Genomic DNA, 19,186 nt, shown 5'->3' with positions numbered 1-19,186 from the left:
TCTCCAACTTTACCTGAGAAAAGACAGTCCTTCCCAAACTCAGAATGGAACCCAGGAAATGGTCTCAAAACGCAACCTGATCTCGGAGATGGTACGATGTTCTCCATGTTTTTCATGTACCTCATGCTGCACGTGCTGTTCACAAGGACCAGCCCTATAAAATGCACCCCCAAACCTGCTTGAAACATTCACATTACAACGTCAGCAGGATGCCGCGACTCATGGCAGCTCAGAGGAATCAGGTGCTAGGAAGACTTGAAGCTGGCCACACTACACAAGCCGTTGCGAATCACTTCCAGGTCAACGCTCGGACCATCTACAGGCTGCAGGGCCACCAACACCACAAATGATCGCCCCCGTACTAGCAGACCAAGGGTGACCACAAGACGACAAGACCGCCATGTTGTGTGATAACATGTACAAATCCCTTCATGCAGGCATTCCGAAACAGCACGCCAGACAGCGGGAACACACGGAAGACCAATCAGTACTGATACAGTACGCCGACGTCTTAACAGTGGGATCCTCCATTGCCGTAGACCTTACCGTGGACCTATCCTCACCCCTCGTCATCGGCGTGAACGTCTACAGTTTGCCCTACAACACCAAAACTGGCGATACAGGCAATGGAGAACTGTTCACAGATGAGAGTCGGTACTGCGTATCAACTGCAGATGGCAGAACAAGAATATGGCGACTCTACTCATGTTATGGAATTCTACTCATGGCGAGGTGCAAGCATCATGGTATGGGGTGGAATAGGCCTGAACCAGAGAGTGGGTCCTGTGGTGTTCCAGAAGCTTGGTCCAGGGAGAGGAGGCGGCATCACAGCGGTGCGCTATATCGACCAAGCTCTCAGACCCCACATCATACCACATTTCGCACGTAACCGGAACAACATTTTCCAGCATGATAACGCCCGGGACCATACTGCCAGAGCTACACGGGACTTCCTACAGCAGAACGGTGTCAACATCATGCAGTGGCCAGCCCTTAGTCCTGATTTAAACCCAATTTGAACATCTTTGGGATGAAATTCAGAGGAGACTGAATAATGTCATACCAAGGCCGAACACAGCCGATATATTGTGCCAGGCCTTTCTCAGAGTGTGGTTCGAGGTGCCAATGGCCTTCATCAATCGATTGGTGCACTCCATGCATAGACGTTGTGCTGCAGTTATTGCCGGCCGTGGTGGTCACGCTAGATACTGAAGTCAAGATCTTGTCTGAATGGACTGCAAGCTTTCACGTAATGTCTTGTAATTGTGCTGAGTTATTCATTGATGTGTCAGGATGTTGTACACAACAAAAATGGTTTTGATCCGCATATTCTGTCATATATAGATATGCGGCATTCTTGGATTCTAAATATGTACAATTAAATGGGCAAGAATCTTAGATTGCGAATTTTCAGAAAAGGAACGGAGAGTATTCAGTATGATAGCTCATTAATGCACTCGTATTACTGACTTAAAATGGCTGCAATATCTGACTATTCTTCCTACAAACTTCTCATTAAGGATAAAGATATCGGAAACACCCCCTTTGCCGTTTTTGTAATAAAAAAATAGAAACTTTAGAACACCTGTGTTGGTATTGTGATCCGGGATTCAAAATTTGGAAACGTTTAGAAAAAATGTTAGAAAAAGCCCAAATTTGCATTAATTTCACAATTTCAAAGATCAGAATCAAGGAAGGAATAACAATCCTTTTAACGCCATTGTCTTACTTGTTAAAGACATTATATTCATGAACAGTAAAAAAACTGAATATTCTGAATTTCAGGTACATGCTAAGCCAAATTAAGCAGTACCACGACATTACAATATATACTTTTTTTAGTTTCTGGTGAAAACGATATATTTGTTAAATTCTGGTAATCATTACATATTGAAAAGTTGATTTATGTAATTTGACCTCATTGTCACTGTATTGTATGTACCTCATATGTGTCAAACTGCCAGATGCTTACTGTTGTCATGTTATTGTCGAATGTTGTAAAGTGTACTCAAATCTTTGCATATACTTAATTCTTTGCCATATGATCTATTTTTTAAGATTATTAAATCTTCACCGTCAAACCATGAAGACAGGTTCGTATATGAGCATTATCCAACGATTATAATTAGTTGTACTTATTAAGGGGCCGTTACGCTGTAGATACGTTAACGTTTTTAAGCATGTGGAAAATGTTTGAAAACAGTATAAGTATCTACACCGAAACGTCGCTTTTATACAATTAAAAAGCTGATCATCCATAAAAACATGTCATTCCTGTTACTTACAACTTCTAGAATGCCTCTCAAACCGTTCATCTACACATTGTCTGGTTCACAAATTAGACGCCTTGCATGAACAATGTCTTCCGATAATAGACTACTACTAGACTGCTCTTACACTTAGACAATGTCTTCCGACAATAGACTACTACTAGACTGCTCTTACACTTAGACAATGTCTTCCGACAATAGACTACTACTAGACTGCTCTTACACTTAGACAATGTCTTCCGACAATAGACTACTACTAGACTGCTCTTACACTTAGACAATGTCTTCCAAAAATAGACTACTACTAGACTGCTTTTACACTTAGACAATGTCTTCCAAAAATGGACTACTACTAGACTGCTTTTACACTTAGACAATGTCTTCCGATAAAAGACTACTACTAGACTGCTCTTACACTTACACAATGTATGTTAAATAACATGGGCTTCACCCATTCGAAAGCTTTCATTTTCACGAGGTAATGGCATTCTGTGGTTGCTCCAGACAGTTCGTAATTCGGCATTCAAACATTAACTAGGGGAGTACTCGGTATGAATCTTACAGATCGTATTCTTGAACCCGAACAATCCCTGTTAGTATTAACGTCTCGTGACATAGTTATCAGTATTAGATTTGTCTCCCTTTGATCTACCGGATCCACGTCAGTCTTCCGGGTTTACAGCCGGAAAAGCGACATTTCAAGTTTTAACCATGGACGCTCAACTCATTTACAGTAATCTGATGTTTTCTTTGCAACTATCAAAGTTGACGCTATCCCGGCAATACCCGACAGAACCTGGTTTGACGCTTTATCGGGTATGTTAAAAATTTAAATGGCGCTTTCCCTGCCCGACACCGTCTTCAACCCTATATATTGTGATTGTAAGCTGCTATTTGCTGACTGTGGAAGGTTTGCAGCTCGTGTCCCGAGATTCTGTCTTGTCCCAGCTTCCAACATGCCGATAGCACGTTGCCGTTTCTGACGTGACAGACACCGCATGTCAAAAACGTTTCACTAAGTTTCACTAAGAGCTTCAGTACAATGTTTCATAACAACTTTCTTCCCGAATAATCTCACACCATATTGGAATATCCCCAACTTGTTTCAATGATCTATTTGCCCGGACATCGGGGACTTACATAGCAGTGATGTTCCCGGGCAATGTTAAATACCAATACAACAAAGTTGTTCCAGGACGTGTTGAGAATGAAACAACAGCGATATTCTTGGGAAATGTCAGAGGGTCATACAACAGTGATGAAAATGTCAGACTGGTACATAACCGTTGTTTCAACAAAATATGAGAGGTTAATCCAAACACCAAGTTCCAAGGGAATCTCAGAGACCTGTATAACAAAGATGTTCCCAAGCCCAAGGAATGTTAGAGACCTGTAGAACAAAGATGTTCCCAAGCCCAAGGAATGTCAGAGACCTGTAGAACAACGATGTTCCCAAGCCCAAGGAATGTCAGAGACCTGTAGAACAACGATGTTCCAAAACCCAAGGAACGTCAGAGACCTGTAGAACAACGATGTTCCCAAGCCCAAGGAATGTCAGAGACCTGTAGAACAAAGATGTTCCCAAGCCCAAGGAATGTCAGAGACCTGTAGAACAACGATGTTCCCAAGCCCAAGGAATGTCAGAGACCTGTAGAACAACGATGTTTCCAAGCCCAAGGAATGTCAGAGACCTGTAGAACAACGATGTTCCCAAGCCCAAGGAATGTCAGGGACCTGTAGAACAACGATGTTTCCAAGCCCAAGGAATGTCAGAGACCTGTAGAACAACGATGTTCCCAAGGAATGTCAGACACAACAATGATGTTCTCGAGAAATATCGGTGACGTATTCCCGGGACATGTGAACCTAACCCCCTAGTTGTGATTCGATACGGAAGTTGTTTAAAGTCACCTTACCTGCTTGAGTGCCAATATCTGCCCATAGACAGCATCTTCGCTTGATCTTAAATTAGTATGAAATAGCTTGAATGCTCACGCAAGCTGTGGGGTATATTTTAGCGGCATGCATGTCCTTGCGATACTTCTGTGAACATACCTGCTGCACGAGGCATGTCTGTGTGATACCCTACTGGAATATCCGTTGCGTGCAAGCAAAATTTGATGAAATTCGGTTGAATAGTTTCTGAAATATTGACTTTAAGTGAGCATGGGGTCGGTCGGGAAAAGGCAAAATGTATATCTTTTTGTCGTAATTAAGTCTGTATTAATCTAATGAAGTCATCGAGAGTGTTCCCAATGCTGTTTTGCTATAGCGGAACCATCTGCCGAGATGCATGGAAGATTTCACGAAAATCGGTCGAATAGTTTAGGAAATAATCACGTTTTAGTGAGCATGGGGTTGGTCTGGCGAAAGGCTAACAACCCAACGTAGTACTTGTTATATATTAGCGAGGCGAGAGGTGTTTTCAGCTGAATGAAACGCAGCTTTCGGCAGTTCCCCCGAGCTGCCGTGCTATTATCTCGTTAGGACGTACTTGTAGCGATGTGTGAGCTGTCTGAAGGTGAATGAAACGCAGGTGTCGGCAGTCATCACCTCGCTACCGTCTCGGGGGTTGCTCTGAGCGAGCGCCGTGGTCGAGTATAAGTGTGTGCGTGTGTGTCTCGGCTCGGCTATGATGATGCACGGTCGGCTGACTAGCGAGGCGACAGCTGCATGAAGGTGAATGAAACGCAGTTCTCGGCAGTTCCTCAAGGGGAGTCACCTCGCTGCAGTCTCGGTAGCTTTGAGCGAGTGCTGTGGGGCGAGTCGCAGTGTGCGTGTGTCTCTGCTCGGCTCAGGATGTACAGCCGACCGACTGGCTGGCTACGTTATGTTGATTTCCACTAAATCATACCGCAGCTCTCAGCAGTTCCCGAGTCACCTCGCTGCCACCTCAGTAGTACGGAGCGAGCGCTGTGAGCAAGTCACAGTGTGTGTGTGTCTCTTGGCTCAGCTATTGACCTACAGCTGGCTGAGCTGGCCGGCCGGCTGGCTATGTTATGTTGATATCTGCGAAACAATTTATCGGGCTTGTCGGGCCTGTTGCTTCCCTTGTTCTATGAATTAATTTTTCTCTTCTTCACTGATGATGGCGTTTTTACGAGACTTGGTTCGAATCTCTTGTTTCATTCTGTGATATTTTGCGATTTCTGATAGCACCAAACGAAACTCTTCCTCAGAGATTTTAGAGTCAGTGAGTGCGTTTATCGGATAATTCCTCGGACGTACACTTCAAACCCATGAGATGTATGTTGTTGAGTAGGAAAATTTCGGTTAGCGATATCGTGTCTTCCATGGTCACGGTGACTCCCTAGAGACTAGTGTAGGCGTTAACGTTCACCCGCACATAAACACAGCAAACTTGGTATTGTTGTTGTTTGGCTCAGCGGAGTTTGATCCCTTCCACGATTTCAGTGACGTCACGCGCCGATGGCAGTTCGCCGAGGTAGACTTGGATGTACAGCATGGATTTTGCGGGCCGATTTTCCAAGACGTTTACCATGCTGTCGAATTCCGACACCATCTGCAATCCCACGCTTTGCATCCCGGGTTTGCTCGACAGCATGTGAGCTACTTTTTTGCCTCAACGTGCTGACAATCACACTACATATTTGCGTCGGGATGTAAGCCACGAGCAGCGTTCCGTTGTTCACGACTTTCATCAGGTAGTTATTTTTGTTGTCCGTGAAAATGTGGGGAGAGTCGAGCTTGATGTTGAGATTCATACCCATTTGTTGTCGTCGTTTAAGATGAGAGTGTAGTGTGTGTTTCTGGAGACGGTCGTGGTCTCGATGTCATCCAGGAGGCGGCCGTGGAAGGCTGGGTCTATCGTCCATTCGTCCTCGTCAGTGCAGATCAGGTCGTACCGCGTGTTGTTGACCGCTCCTTCGGTATCGACGAAATCGCCTAGGTCGTTGTTCTTGCCACCACCACCAGCGGCAGTACAGGGGTGGCAGTTCGACGCATTTGTAAATTCTGTTTATCAGTTGCAAGGCTTACAGCTTGCCGTCGACTCCGAGTTCGTCGAATTCGCGCATGCCCCGAGGTCAGACATCGCTATGTTGGTGCATTTTAGAATGCTTATTCCTGTACCTTGAGACTACGTTATTGTTGTATGTGCAGCTTCGCGCTGAGATATCCTATACTTACGGGATTCGTGATGTTGCCTCGGATTAATTTCTTGTAATGCCGCTACAAAAATGTTTCGGTTCTGCCGTCGTTGTACTTTTGTGTTTTCACCGGCACGGCTCTCAGCAGGGTCTAAGCTCATTTGCCTTGAACGTTGTCGTCTTGCTCAGCTGATCGAGATCAATGCACAGTTTGCGATATGTAACGAGATTGGGTAATTTCATGCCGGTCACAGTGGTTTCCGGGGGTATGTCGTTCGACATCAACCCGAGCGTTTTAGCCAACGGTCGACTGAGTCTCAAGTCGTTTTTTCCGTTGTTGGTTAACACGACTGTGCCGTTTGAGTCATTCATTTTGAGTTCGGCTCCTACGGATTTGAAGATTTCTTTGTTGAGCGAGTACACGCTGTAGTAGCCATCCGTTATTTGGTTGTGTTTGCTATTGACGAACAGCCTGTTGTTTCTGCCGTTGATGTTGGTCCATCGCGGGTAGTAGGTGATGTTGCAAAGTGCGACTTCGACCGGTCGTGTAATGGATCACGTGGAGCAGTTGAACGGACTCGCCGCTCGTGATTCCTGAAAGCGTCACCTACATATTGAAAAGTAGATATGTATACAAAACAATAATAATTCAATATGTACAAACTGGGAGTGTTTTATTCTAAAAGTGATGATATAAGTGTTACCGATCTCAAGCAACCGAGTATTGTGGTAGATGCAAAGGATGGTTTACATGTCATGGTTCGGTTCATCGATGTGTTTAAAAATTATGTGTTTTCGGTTACGAATGTGAAAACGGTACACGCCTGGTTTAACAACCCGATGCAGTTCTGGCAGAATCAATTCAATTTCGCCATGTGGTGCACAACCACTGGGTGCGGCGTGAGGTTGAACAACGCTCGTCGTGAGGAGCTGAGTCGGTCTGTATTCTCGTTTCACGTGTACTACCAGATCAGACGTATCCTGAAAGAAATCAGCGCCCCAATTCCGCAGGACAAGGCGTGGAATGTCGACGTGCATACGAACGCATTTGCTGTGAATTCGAACTAGATCCGAAGACGGTCGATTGGCGTTTGCAGGGTCCGAACCACGGTTTGGGCATTCCCATCATTCACAACATGTCTCTCGTGTAAGCCAGCAAACAGCTGGTGAAAGATTGGGGTTACAAGTCGTATCATTACGTCAAGACGAACGAGTGTAAAGATGACTACATGGCTTTCAAAGACAGCAAGGATTACCGCGTTTGGAGGTTTGAGCAGGGACCCGCGGACGATTGGAAAATGTTCATGCTGGACACTTTGAAAGGGTTTACTCGTGCCGGTGTCGTCAGATTGAACGATTCGATTCGAACGTACATGTGGGCCGTGCTGGGCGCTCAGACGCAAATATGTTCCAACATCGTGGGTTGTGAAGGGACAGCTTACAATGCGCAGAAACAGTTCGTGGGTAATGTCGAGGATGCCATTGCTAGACCGGTCGATATACTGAGTGCCATCGAACGCTATGAAAACGTGCTGGAATACGCCCGTTCGAAAGTCGACTAAGTGTTCGGCGCGGGACTGTACATGCCTCCAAGCGACATGCAACTGAGGGTGAACGGAGTGTTTGGCTACAACAAAGACATCGTCATCGCCACCGGCGATAAAAAGTCAATAACGCGAGTCGAGTCGTGCTGCAGTACGAAACAGGCATCGTGGCACCGACATCGGAAGAAGTAGAACCAACAACAACAACAACAGCTGCCCCCACACGTACAGGCAAACAATCAACGGCATGTCGTTCGGAAAACGACACTGGTGGTCGGCGGGAACGCGGTCGGACTGTGCCTCATGTAGTTAAAAATTCCTTAGCTGCGACGTATACCAGACCCACCATGGCGACGACGAAAGCCCACAGGTTTTGACCGAGCCACGTGACGAGCCAGGAAACGATGCTGCCCAAGATGCCAGGCATTACTTCTGTGGCTTTGCCGTCAGTTTAGCCAGATTTCAAATGTTTTTTTATACAGTCTCCGACGTCGTCACCTGATGGTGGTCCTGTTGGTGTTGGGCTTGGTGGTGTACCACCACCGCCCGTCAGCGATACGACCAGGGTCGATATGATGAAGCCCAAAGCCGTGAGAATGCTGGCGATGGTGATTCCTTGTTCCTGGAACAGAATTCGGATCTTGTCAGCCAATGTGGTGTCCTTGTTCAAGACTCAGTCGATGGTTTCGTACATGCGGCTGATCTGCAATCAGAGGGCTTCCTGGTTGGAGGAAGCGGCTTCCAATCTGGTCCGTCTCTCGTCTTCCAGGTTGCGCAATCTTTTCTCCATGATGTTTTTCGTGACTTCGTTGTGGTCCACGATCCTGAGTTTTCTTTTTCGCGAGCGATGTGCTCGTCGATTTCATTCAGTTTACTCATGCTGCTCACGAGTTCTGCGTGCACGTTTTTTAAGGGCTTCTTCTAGACCCGATTTTCCCTAAGAGGAAATTCGAAACCGGGCAAGGGTTCGATCGAGTATGTGACCAATATTTTTTTCATTTCGTCCGATGCTTCTTTGGCGCGCTGGGGCACTTCTCTGGGATCATTGGCCGTGCCGGTACCTGTGAGTTCACTTCGTACGTTTTGCAGATCTCGGACTACCTCCGGCGGAAGCTCTTTGGGTGGGGGCAGCGTAATCTCACAGGTTTAGTTCGTCGCGGATCAGTTGACTGCCTCCATGGCGATTGGCTAGTGTAGACAGGGTGAGCGGTTTTCTCGTGTGTTTGTTCATGAGATCGACCACCAGAAGAGATTTCAATCACAGCGTCCCTTTGTTTTCGATTTTGAACTTCGGCTTCGACTCAATGGTTCGACGTAATTTTAATCGTGCTTTAGGGCATCGTAATAATCGTCCATGGTCTGCTTTAAAGGTTCGTTGCCCAGGCTGTCGCCCATGAACGAGGTGTCCATGGCTGCTGCATCATTGTTGTTCAGCTGGTGTACGTCGAAATCGTCCATGGGAATATCGTCCGCCATTTTATTTTTTATATTAAACTTATAAAATACATAGTTTCAATATAAACAATGTTGCAATAGGTACAAAAGCTAGATCCTTTCCGAAGATCGAGAGAAACCCTGGGTGTCAAAGCCGTGTGTCAGTTGGTCACGATCACCAACAATCTGAGCACTATGGATCAAAACCAAACGCTGCTAGTTCGAATACCCGACCTGGGCGCGAACGACGTCATTGTCCCAAGACTCGACTGGCTTTGGAGTCCAAGACCGACAAACGCACAATCGTGAGCAGCCTGGGTCGTGCCATCGTCAAGAAAACCACCATCAAAATAAGAGGGAACAAGGTGCTGAGCATCGACAACAGCAACGTGTTTTACTGTTATGCGGACCTCTGGAGAACCTCTAACGAACGCGATGACATGGTACGGTTTCACGCAAGAGAATCTCGGCAATATAACAGTAGGAGAAAAAGCCGTCGCCGAGGCGTATGGGAATCGATTTTGCATACCGCTCGACTTCGAGCTTCTCGAGGGGCACATGCCGTTGTACCAGTCCGCGCTGGGCGACCAGTTGAAATACGAACTCATGTTCAACGACTACGGCAAAGTCATCTACACGCCAGACGGCACCGAGGCCAGCTACGTCGTCAACAACATCTCACTGGAGTTTGACATGGTCACGAGCACGGAACTGTCTCGGCAGATTCGCCAACACATAGTACTCGGGAAAGCTGTCCATCCTGTACGACCGTGTGTTGCGACACTGTACGATCATCAAGGACAAGAGCGACACGCTGTGGAACATCAACATGAACATGCCGGCTCGATCGATGAAAGGCATCTTGACCATTCCCGTGGCGGAATACGAGCCGTTTCATGGAAACAGCGAACTCACTTTGAATCCAGAGATCACAAAAATGGAAGTGACCGTCGAAGGTGTGCTCAACCAGCTGTTCAGCCAAGACATGCGAGCTCACCAGCAGTGGGACGAGATAAAAAAACTACCGGCCATCAAGCAATATTCGTCTGAAGTCAACGACGTCGCCAAAGACCTGGGTTTCACCTACGTGACGCTCGGTAAGTACCTGGATAAGCATGTGGCTGGACATGCGATCCACTGACGATGACAGGCTGCACAACAGCGGACGCCGCATCGACAACAGCAGCGAGGGGGTCACCATCCAAATCTCCAAGAAGGTGCAAAATCCAGCCGGCAAGTTAAATTTATATTTGTACGCGATTATGGACGCGCAACTCAATATAGACAATGGAAGATTTGTGCAAGCCGTTTATTGATTTACCTCGCGATCCGCACTGCGCCATCGTGTGCGGTCATACTGGATGTGGCAAGCCGGCATTCGTGCTGGACATGCTGGAAGGTTACTATTGTGACATGTTCGACCACATCGTCATTCTCTGCCCCACTTTAAGGGTGAACAAGACGTACTTGGAGATATCATGGGTGATGATGGGCCCGGACGTGCACAAAATCGATCCAGGAATTCGTCTGCAGGACTGGTTGCGCGCTTACCACGACGAGCTGAAAGGGGAATCTACACTGTTCATCCTGAACGACAACAAGGAGATGGTTAAATAACGAGACATGCTGCCGTACCTGGCCTTCTCGGGCCAACACATGAAACAGAGCATTTGGGTTCAGACGCAGAAATTCAACTCGGTGCTGAAAGATTTACGGGAACAGACGCGATGGGTCGCCCTGTTTCACTACTATGACAGGGATTCGTTCAAGGACTGCTTGGGGGAAAACGACGTGATCCGAACCAAACAAGAACGAGAACGAGTGCAGTAACAGCTTGCCGAAATGAAACACGCCTGTTGAAACACTCCTGTTGAAAACCGACCAACCCGTTGCGTATAAAGTTGCGTATAAAGTCTGCTAGGTTAAGCAAAAAAATAAAATTTCTAGCAAAATTCTAGTAGAATTCAAGAAAATTCTAGCATAACTCAAGCGAATGAATAATTTGGTTAACGATGTTCGTTTGTGTTTCGCGTACAATGCATTTTATTTTATTAGACTTAAAAATCGTTTGTTACATTATAAGATGGAGTGTGACGAACTGCTCAAACAAATATTGGATGACGATAATAATAATAAAAACGACAAGCGAGAGAGACTGGTGGCGCTCGCGGTCAGTGGCAAAGCCAAACAATACTTAGGTGGGGGCGACCACACCGATAAAATTCACAAAATGCCAGCCGAAGAAATTGACAAGCTTTACGCGAGATACGAAGCCAGACTCGGTGCCGAAATGACGAAAACCATAGGGTCTGTCATAACGCAGGCCTACGCCGGCGTAGCGTCGTACTTCCTTCCCATTCCTCGGGAACGTCGACTTCACCGATACGACTAGTCACCACCAAGAATCCTAACATAGTCGTTGCCGGTAGAAAAGGTGGTTTAGCCAAGCACCACAAAAATAATAATAATAATACCCATTACACTCCGTGGATTGTTGCCCCCATACCAACGGGATTAAGCGTGGTCATCGTTATATAATAACAAGCCACCACCGCAACAGCAGACGACGCAATTAGAAATAAATTCGCATGTTATGTTTTAATTTTTGTTTGAAATATATATATATATATATTTCATATACACACGATGTCGTCCGAAGGAAAAACATTCGTCAACGATGCATATCACGCTGCCGTGGTCTCCGGACTAACCATAGGTTACGCTCGCTTAACGAAAATGGTTCTCAAACAGCCGACGATCAACTCGATTTCAACGTGCAGGACATGGGCATGCTCGTCATGGACTTAGGGATGGCGATGGCCACCAAGGAAACAAGGAATTATATTGGAAAATATTTGAAGTAATATTAAAAAACACATAATATAAAAAAAGAATGGCTACGATCGCCATGATGGTCGGTGGTGCATTAGTCAACGTCCTGGCATTTTCCGGCAGCAATTATCTCTTCTCCAAATTACGAACATCGAATGCGGCTGAAGTGGAAGCCAAGTACGCTAAAAAACGCGTGCAGAGAATACAGTTCATAAACGACCAACTCTTGCGAGAAAACCACACCGTTCACGTTCAAGAACGTCGACGACGCCATGCGAGAATACTACCTGCTCACCGGAAAGCGACTCGAACCTCTCGGCGACGAACCCACCCTCTCGCAGATTTACACGCCTTCCCCGGAACAGAAAGACCGGGAACTGATTTTCGTGGCGCTGGATCTAGCGGCGACCATGTTGATCGCCAAATAATTAGACTAAAATATATTTATGTGTATGTACATAAAGATGGGAAGACGTGCACCGCATAACTGCAAGTACGTGCTGCAATGAAAAACGCAAACCTGCAGCAGGAAATGCACCACCAAATATTGCGGCATACACATGATGTCCATACGAAAGGGTTTCGTGAATTACACGTGCGAAATGTGTGGCCTGGGCGTGAAAAGCCCACGGAGCGGACGTGGTGCGAGGCCATCTCATCTACTTGACGAAAAGAGACCATCTCAACTAACACAACCGACTGCTCAGAATAAAAATGTAAAAAACCACAAACAACCTATTAGAGATTTGACTTCGCATCTGACTATAGTGAAAAACCTATTAGAGATTTGACTTCGCATCTGAATATAATTATTTTTCATTTAGAAAAAAGATTTCACACATTGATATAGCAACGATGATTACCGTTCGAGAACTGAAAAGGATTGCTAAAGCACGTGGAGTGATCGGTTACTCACGTTTGAGGAAACCTCTGCTGTTGAGATTGCTCGACATCGTCGACAACAAACCTCCCACGGTGAAACAACTCAAACTCCAAGCAAAGGAACGTGGGCTCAGAGGTTATTCGCGCATGATATAAAGCCGAGCTCGTCGAACTGCTGGAGGAACACAAACCCGTCGAACTATGGTTCGCGCGGACGAAGCACGCCGTAGGTTAGTATCTGAGAGGCTGGAGGCTGGGCGTCAACAAAAACATGGACGTCGACGACATCAAATCGCCGGTCGCCGACAAAGTCAACGAGGAACTGAACAATCTGGGAAGCCTCAAATTTCAACTCACGGTGAAAATGTCGTTGGACAAACAGCAGACGGACGGCACCACCGAGCACGTCCAGCCTTATTTTTGGGACTTATGCAAGGCCTTTACTTAGAATTACTTACTTTGTACATAAATTTGGGGAGGTGGGGGTGGGGGTTGGGGGCTAATTCACATTGTACATGCTTCTCCATAAAAGTTATCATCATCCCCCTAGCCATAAATTATGAACTGCCACTAACTGAAGTAATTTTGCTCACGTGACTTTCATCTAACACAGCATGTGATAAAACGAGAAAGCCATAAAGCGATAGAGCGAGATAGCCATATACAAACACAGATTTCGCCTTACAAACATAAATATCGCTTTTTCTTCTCGTGTTATTGCTTCCTCGTGACCGTAACTGAAGGTGGGAAGGCGACTATTTCAGGAGGATGTGTTATAAACCGTTTTAAAACAGTGGCCATACCAGGTGAGCCCAAACTGGGCAGTGGTTCTGCTCTACAGTAAATCTAAAACACACGGGAGTACATGATACAAGCAATACGAAGCGAACTGCCTCAGACATCACTGAAGTCACTAGATTAATGTAATAATAATTTCATTTATATCCTACTCGGACAAAACATTTTGTCCTGTTCCTGGCTCTCGTGTTTATAACAATCGTATCTTGTAACTGTACAATACACAGCCATATATTGCACCTTAACCCGGAACAATATACTGCATTGTCGTCCGTAAATGGTTCCTGGTCAACTCGCGACCATGTACTGATCAATCTTAACTTGTATTGAATTTTACCTTGCACCTGAACTGCACAACCTTGTATCGAAGTCTTACCTTGCACTTCAACAATACAGCCTTGCATTGAAGTCTTACCTTGCACCTGAACAGCACAACCTTGTACTGAAGTCTTAGTACCTGGACAGCAGACACTTATGTTTCCGACACCTAATCTTGTCCCTGGACTGGCAGACAGATGTGTTAACTCCGTGTCGTTGAAAGGCGAACTGCAGACATCCTTGTATAGCGAGTCTACAGTAAGACAGAGGCACTCAGTGACATGGAAATCACTTGTTCTGCTCACGTCATGTGTAGATAGAAAAACAGGTTCATCTATTATCCAGTCGTTAACATGAGGGGAGGTGTTGAGTACACTCTACGCCTATACGTTACAGGTGATATTGCCTACAACCCACGTCTATATGTTACAGGTGATACTGCCTACAACCCACGCCTATACGTTACAGGTGATATCGCCTACAACCCATGTCTATATGTTACAGGTGATATTGCCTACAACCAATGTCTATACATGTACATTACAGGTGATATTGCCAACAACCCACGCCTATACGTTACAGGTGATATCGCCTACAACCCATGTCTATATGTTACAGGTGATATTGCCTACAACCCACGCCTATACGTTACAGGTGATATTGTCTACAACCCATGTCTATACGTTACAGGTGATGATGCCTACAACCCATGTCTATACGGTACAGGTGATGCTGCCTACAACCCATGTCTATACGTTACAGGCGATGATGCCTACACCCCATGTCTATACATTACAGGTGATGCTGCCTACAACCCATGTCTATACGTTACAGGTGATGCTGCCTACAACCCATGTCTATACGTTACAGGTGATGCTGCCTACAACCCATGTCTATACGTTACAGGTAATATTGCCTACACCCCATGTCTATACGTTACAGGTGATGCTGCCCACACTAGACGTCTATACGTTACAGGAGATTTTGCCTACAACCTACATCTACAATTCCAAGTATTCATTGCCTGCAAAAGACATTAATTCTGAACAAAGTAAGGTCTTCCATAGACTTTCATTGTTCCGGAACATTTCCCATGATGCATGCCTAATACCATATATGTAGGACCAGAGCTCTCGTGTTATTAATTATTTATTGAAACTCATACTCTGCCTTTATCTTTTACCATTAGCGTCTGTTGAAGCCGCCACACGCCTTGACTAGTTGTGTGTGAGTGAGAGGTGTTAGAGGGTCGAATGTGTAGGCACAGTGACTTGACTGTGAGTGTGTGATTTTACTTGGTAATTGGTAACATTAAAATATTTGTATGTAGCGCTTAGAAGCACAATATGTCAGTTGACTTAGGATTCATACACGCATCACTGTACAGAGAGACTGATACAAACATCACCGTACAGAGAGACTGATACACGCATCACCGTACAGAGAGGCTGATACACACATCACCGTACAGAGAGACTGATAAACACACCACCATACAGAGAGACTGATAAACGCACCACCGTACAGAGAGACTGATACACGCATCACCGTACAGAGAGAAAGATACACGCACCACTGTACAGACAGACTGATACACACACCACCGTACAGAGAGAGTGATACACGCATCACCGTACAGAGAGACAGATACACACACCACCGTACAGAGAGTCTGATACACGTATCACTGTACAGAGAGTCTGAAACACGCACCACTGTACAGAAAGACTGATACACACACCACCGTACAGAGAGACTGATACACACCCCACCGTATAGAGAGACTGATACACACGTCACCGTACAGAGAGATTGATACACACACCACCGTACAGAGAGACTGATACACACACCGCTGTACATAGACACTGATACACACACCACCGTACAGAGAGACTGATACACACCCCACCGTATAGAGAGACTGATACACGCATCACCGTACAGAAAGATTGATACACACATCACTGTACAGAGAGACTGATACACACACCACTGTACATAGACACTGATACACACACCACCGTACAGAGAGACTGATACACACCCCACCGTATAGAGAGACTGATACACGCATCACAGTACAGAGAGATTGATACACACATCACTGTACAGAGAGACTGATACACACACCACTGTACATAGACACTGATACACACACCACCGTACAGAGAGACTGAGACACACACCATCGTACAGAGAGACTGATACACACCCCACCGTACAGAGAGACTGATACACGCATCACCGTACAGAGAGTCTGATACACGCATCACCGTACAGAGAGTCTGATACACGCATCACCGTACAGAGAGTCTGATACATACGTAGCCGTACAGAGAGTCTGACACCACCGTACAGAGAGACTGATACACGCATCACCGTACAGAGAGACTGATACACGTATCACCGTACAGAGAGTCTGATATACGCATCCATCAAACGAGCCACTCTGGGGGAATCATCAACAAGACATAGGATACTTTGACGTGAGTATGCGACCTGAGCATAACATTTACTTCGAGTGAGTGACGAATGTTTCAACAACAATCAACACGTCAGACATATCACAGGGGTCTAGAAGTGTATCGTGTGAGGCCATAGGTCGAGACCCCACAAAGGCTCTCACAATGTACAAGAACTCTGCATCACTGGTGTACACTTGTTGTGAACCATCCATGTTCTTCTAGTAATGAATCCAGGAACGCTGCCCACAAGGAACGCTGCCCACCACAAGTCGTACAGGCAGGACCTTGGCCTACCTAACTTAATACTTACCTCACTGCTCACACTGCTCAAGATATAATCCCTGTTTTCAAAGAGATCAAACATTAATTGCACTTCACAAAAGCTTTTCTACTGCTTTGTATTTCCTTTTCTAAGTACGATTAATACTCATTGGTACTTAATACATGCCTATTTTACATAATGTCGTATTACTATGGTGGCAAAGCTCCCTGTAATAATTGGGGTGTGGATAGTTCCTGCGGGGAAAGCTCGTCCCCTGTAATAATTGGGGTGGGGATAGTTCCTGCGGGGATAGCTCGTCCCCTGTAATAATTGGGGTGGGGATAGTTCCTGCGGGGAAAGCTCGTCCCCTGTAATAATTGGGTTGGGGATAGTTCCTGCGGGGAAAGCTTCTCCCCTGTAATAATTGGGTTGGGGATAGCTCCTGCGGGGAAAGCTTCTCCCCTGTAAAATTGGGGTGGGGATAGTTCCTGCGGGGATGGCTCCTCCCCTGTAATAATTGGGGTGGGGATAGTTCCTGCGGGGAAAGCTTCTCCCCTGTAATAATTGGGGTGGGGATAGTTCCTGCGGGGAAAGTTCCTTTTGGACCATGTTCCGTACACCACTAGCAATACGCGCTTATTACCAACTAGCGTCACTTCAGATGGGCCGGTCTGCCGACTAGCATGTTATAGCATAACTTCCATCCACTGCCATGTACCTGCGGTGAACCTGCATGTATTCTTTTATGCTTAGTTTCCCGCAATACAGATAAAACACGGTTTATCAAAATGTAAAATAAACACAACAATAAACATAAGTATCAACAGAAATGCTTAATGTCTACGTTTATTCCCTGAAAACGTCAAATTCTTACCTGCCACTTGAAATATGAGTCAGTTCACGCTTAACATATGAGTTTCACAGTTAACCATTTTCCTGAACTGGCCAAGAAGTCCAGTCACTTAGAGTCATTTGTCCCAGGTGACAATGTACACCACCATCACTGCCGTCACCAACCACATCGTCAGACTCCAGCATCACGTGATTCTGAGCAGCCAATGCCAGTCTCATGTGAGCATCGGGCACGGTGGTCACTAGAACAGTGACACGTACTGCAGGTACAGTCTATGTTCTATTTAACCTTAAATCCTGCATCGGCCATTGTCCAACCTTGACCTTGTGATGATGTTGCCTAAAATATTTCTTGTTGACAACTAGGAAGATCTTTGCTTGTTAATTAGTTCAGAGGGTGTGTAGTTTCTAGCTAGTATTGTGTGATTGCAAGTCAATCACGCAGCCAGACAGATAGCAATTGAAATGAAAATGTTTTCATACCCAGCCTTTCCCAAGGTTACAAATGCCTCTGTCAGTAGTGGAATCTGTGATAAAGATTCTCATTCTTAACAGCATAAGTGATCGTCTTGGTTGGGTATCATCGCTCCCCAGAGGCTTGACGCCCAACAGTGGTTGACACTCATCCGAGGTGGAACCTCCGAGATAACATTCATACGTTGGCCCAAGGTTGGCAATGCTTTTGCTAACGTTGGGCCAATGTCCGAATGCTATCTGAGCTATGACAAGAGGGTCAATGCACCTCTGACACCCATGTGATGTGACAGGAAATATAAGCTGATATGGAATTCATGAGGTTCTTGTAAAGATTCCAGCCTGTCTCACAACATTATTTTCCCTTTCGGACACACCGTTCTGCAATGCTAAAGACCTAAATAAAGCAAGTCTAGATTTCACTAGGGCTCCTTTCCAATTTATATGGAATTTTGTTTTTTATCAAAATTATATATATATATAATATATATATATATATATATATATATATATATATATATATATATATATATATATATATATATATATATATATATATATATATATATATATATATATGGTGGTGGGATAGTTCCTGTGGGGAAGTTCCTCCCTGTAAAATTGTGGTGGGCAAAGTTCCTGTGGGGAAAGCTATATATATATATATATATATATATATATATATATATATATATATATATTCAGACGTTTCCAAGGGGCTAGACCCTCATCAGAGGTTTGAAACCCATCAGGAACGAGACACTTATCAGGGCTTTGACATTCATGGGGTTTTGACGCTCACCCGGGGCTATACATTCCTCAGGGTAGAACAAGTATATATGGATGACAACTTCTTTTATTCTAGAGCACGACTTTTCGATACAGGTTCTTGTATCGCTTTCAAGTGAGAATGGTACAGGGAGAAAACAGGTGATGTATATAC

The 19,186-nt window shown here is 45.4% G+C and overlaps 1 protein-coding gene across 1 annotated transcript in view; it reads right to left on the bottom strand.

The window, feature by feature from the left end:
- LOC124280514 (endochitinase 2-like) overlaps window positions 1-4,368 on the bottom strand; it is a 35,216-nt gene extending 30,848 nt beyond the window's left edge. Inside the window, exon 1 of the mRNA XM_046716468.1 lies at window positions 4,326-4,368. Within this exon, the coding sequence (XP_046572424.1) occupies window positions 4,326-4,341 (16 nt within the window). The 5' untranslated portion in view covers window positions 4,342-4,368. The remainder of the gene's footprint in view (window positions 1-4,325) is intronic.
- Between the last annotated feature and the right edge of the window lie 14,818 nt (window positions 4,369-19,186).

The sequence above is a fragment of the Haliotis rubra genome, unplaced genomic scaffold (assembly GCF_003918875.1).
Source record: "Haliotis rubra isolate DU_JTF1 unplaced genomic scaffold, ASM391887v1 Scf269, whole genome shotgun sequence".
In the NCBI taxonomy this organism is placed as follows: Eukaryota; Metazoa; Mollusca; class Gastropoda; order Lepetellida; family Haliotidae; genus Haliotis; species Haliotis rubra.
The sequence above is the reverse complement of the archived record's forward strand: the minus strand, read 5'-3'. Positions and strand labels throughout refer to the sequence as shown.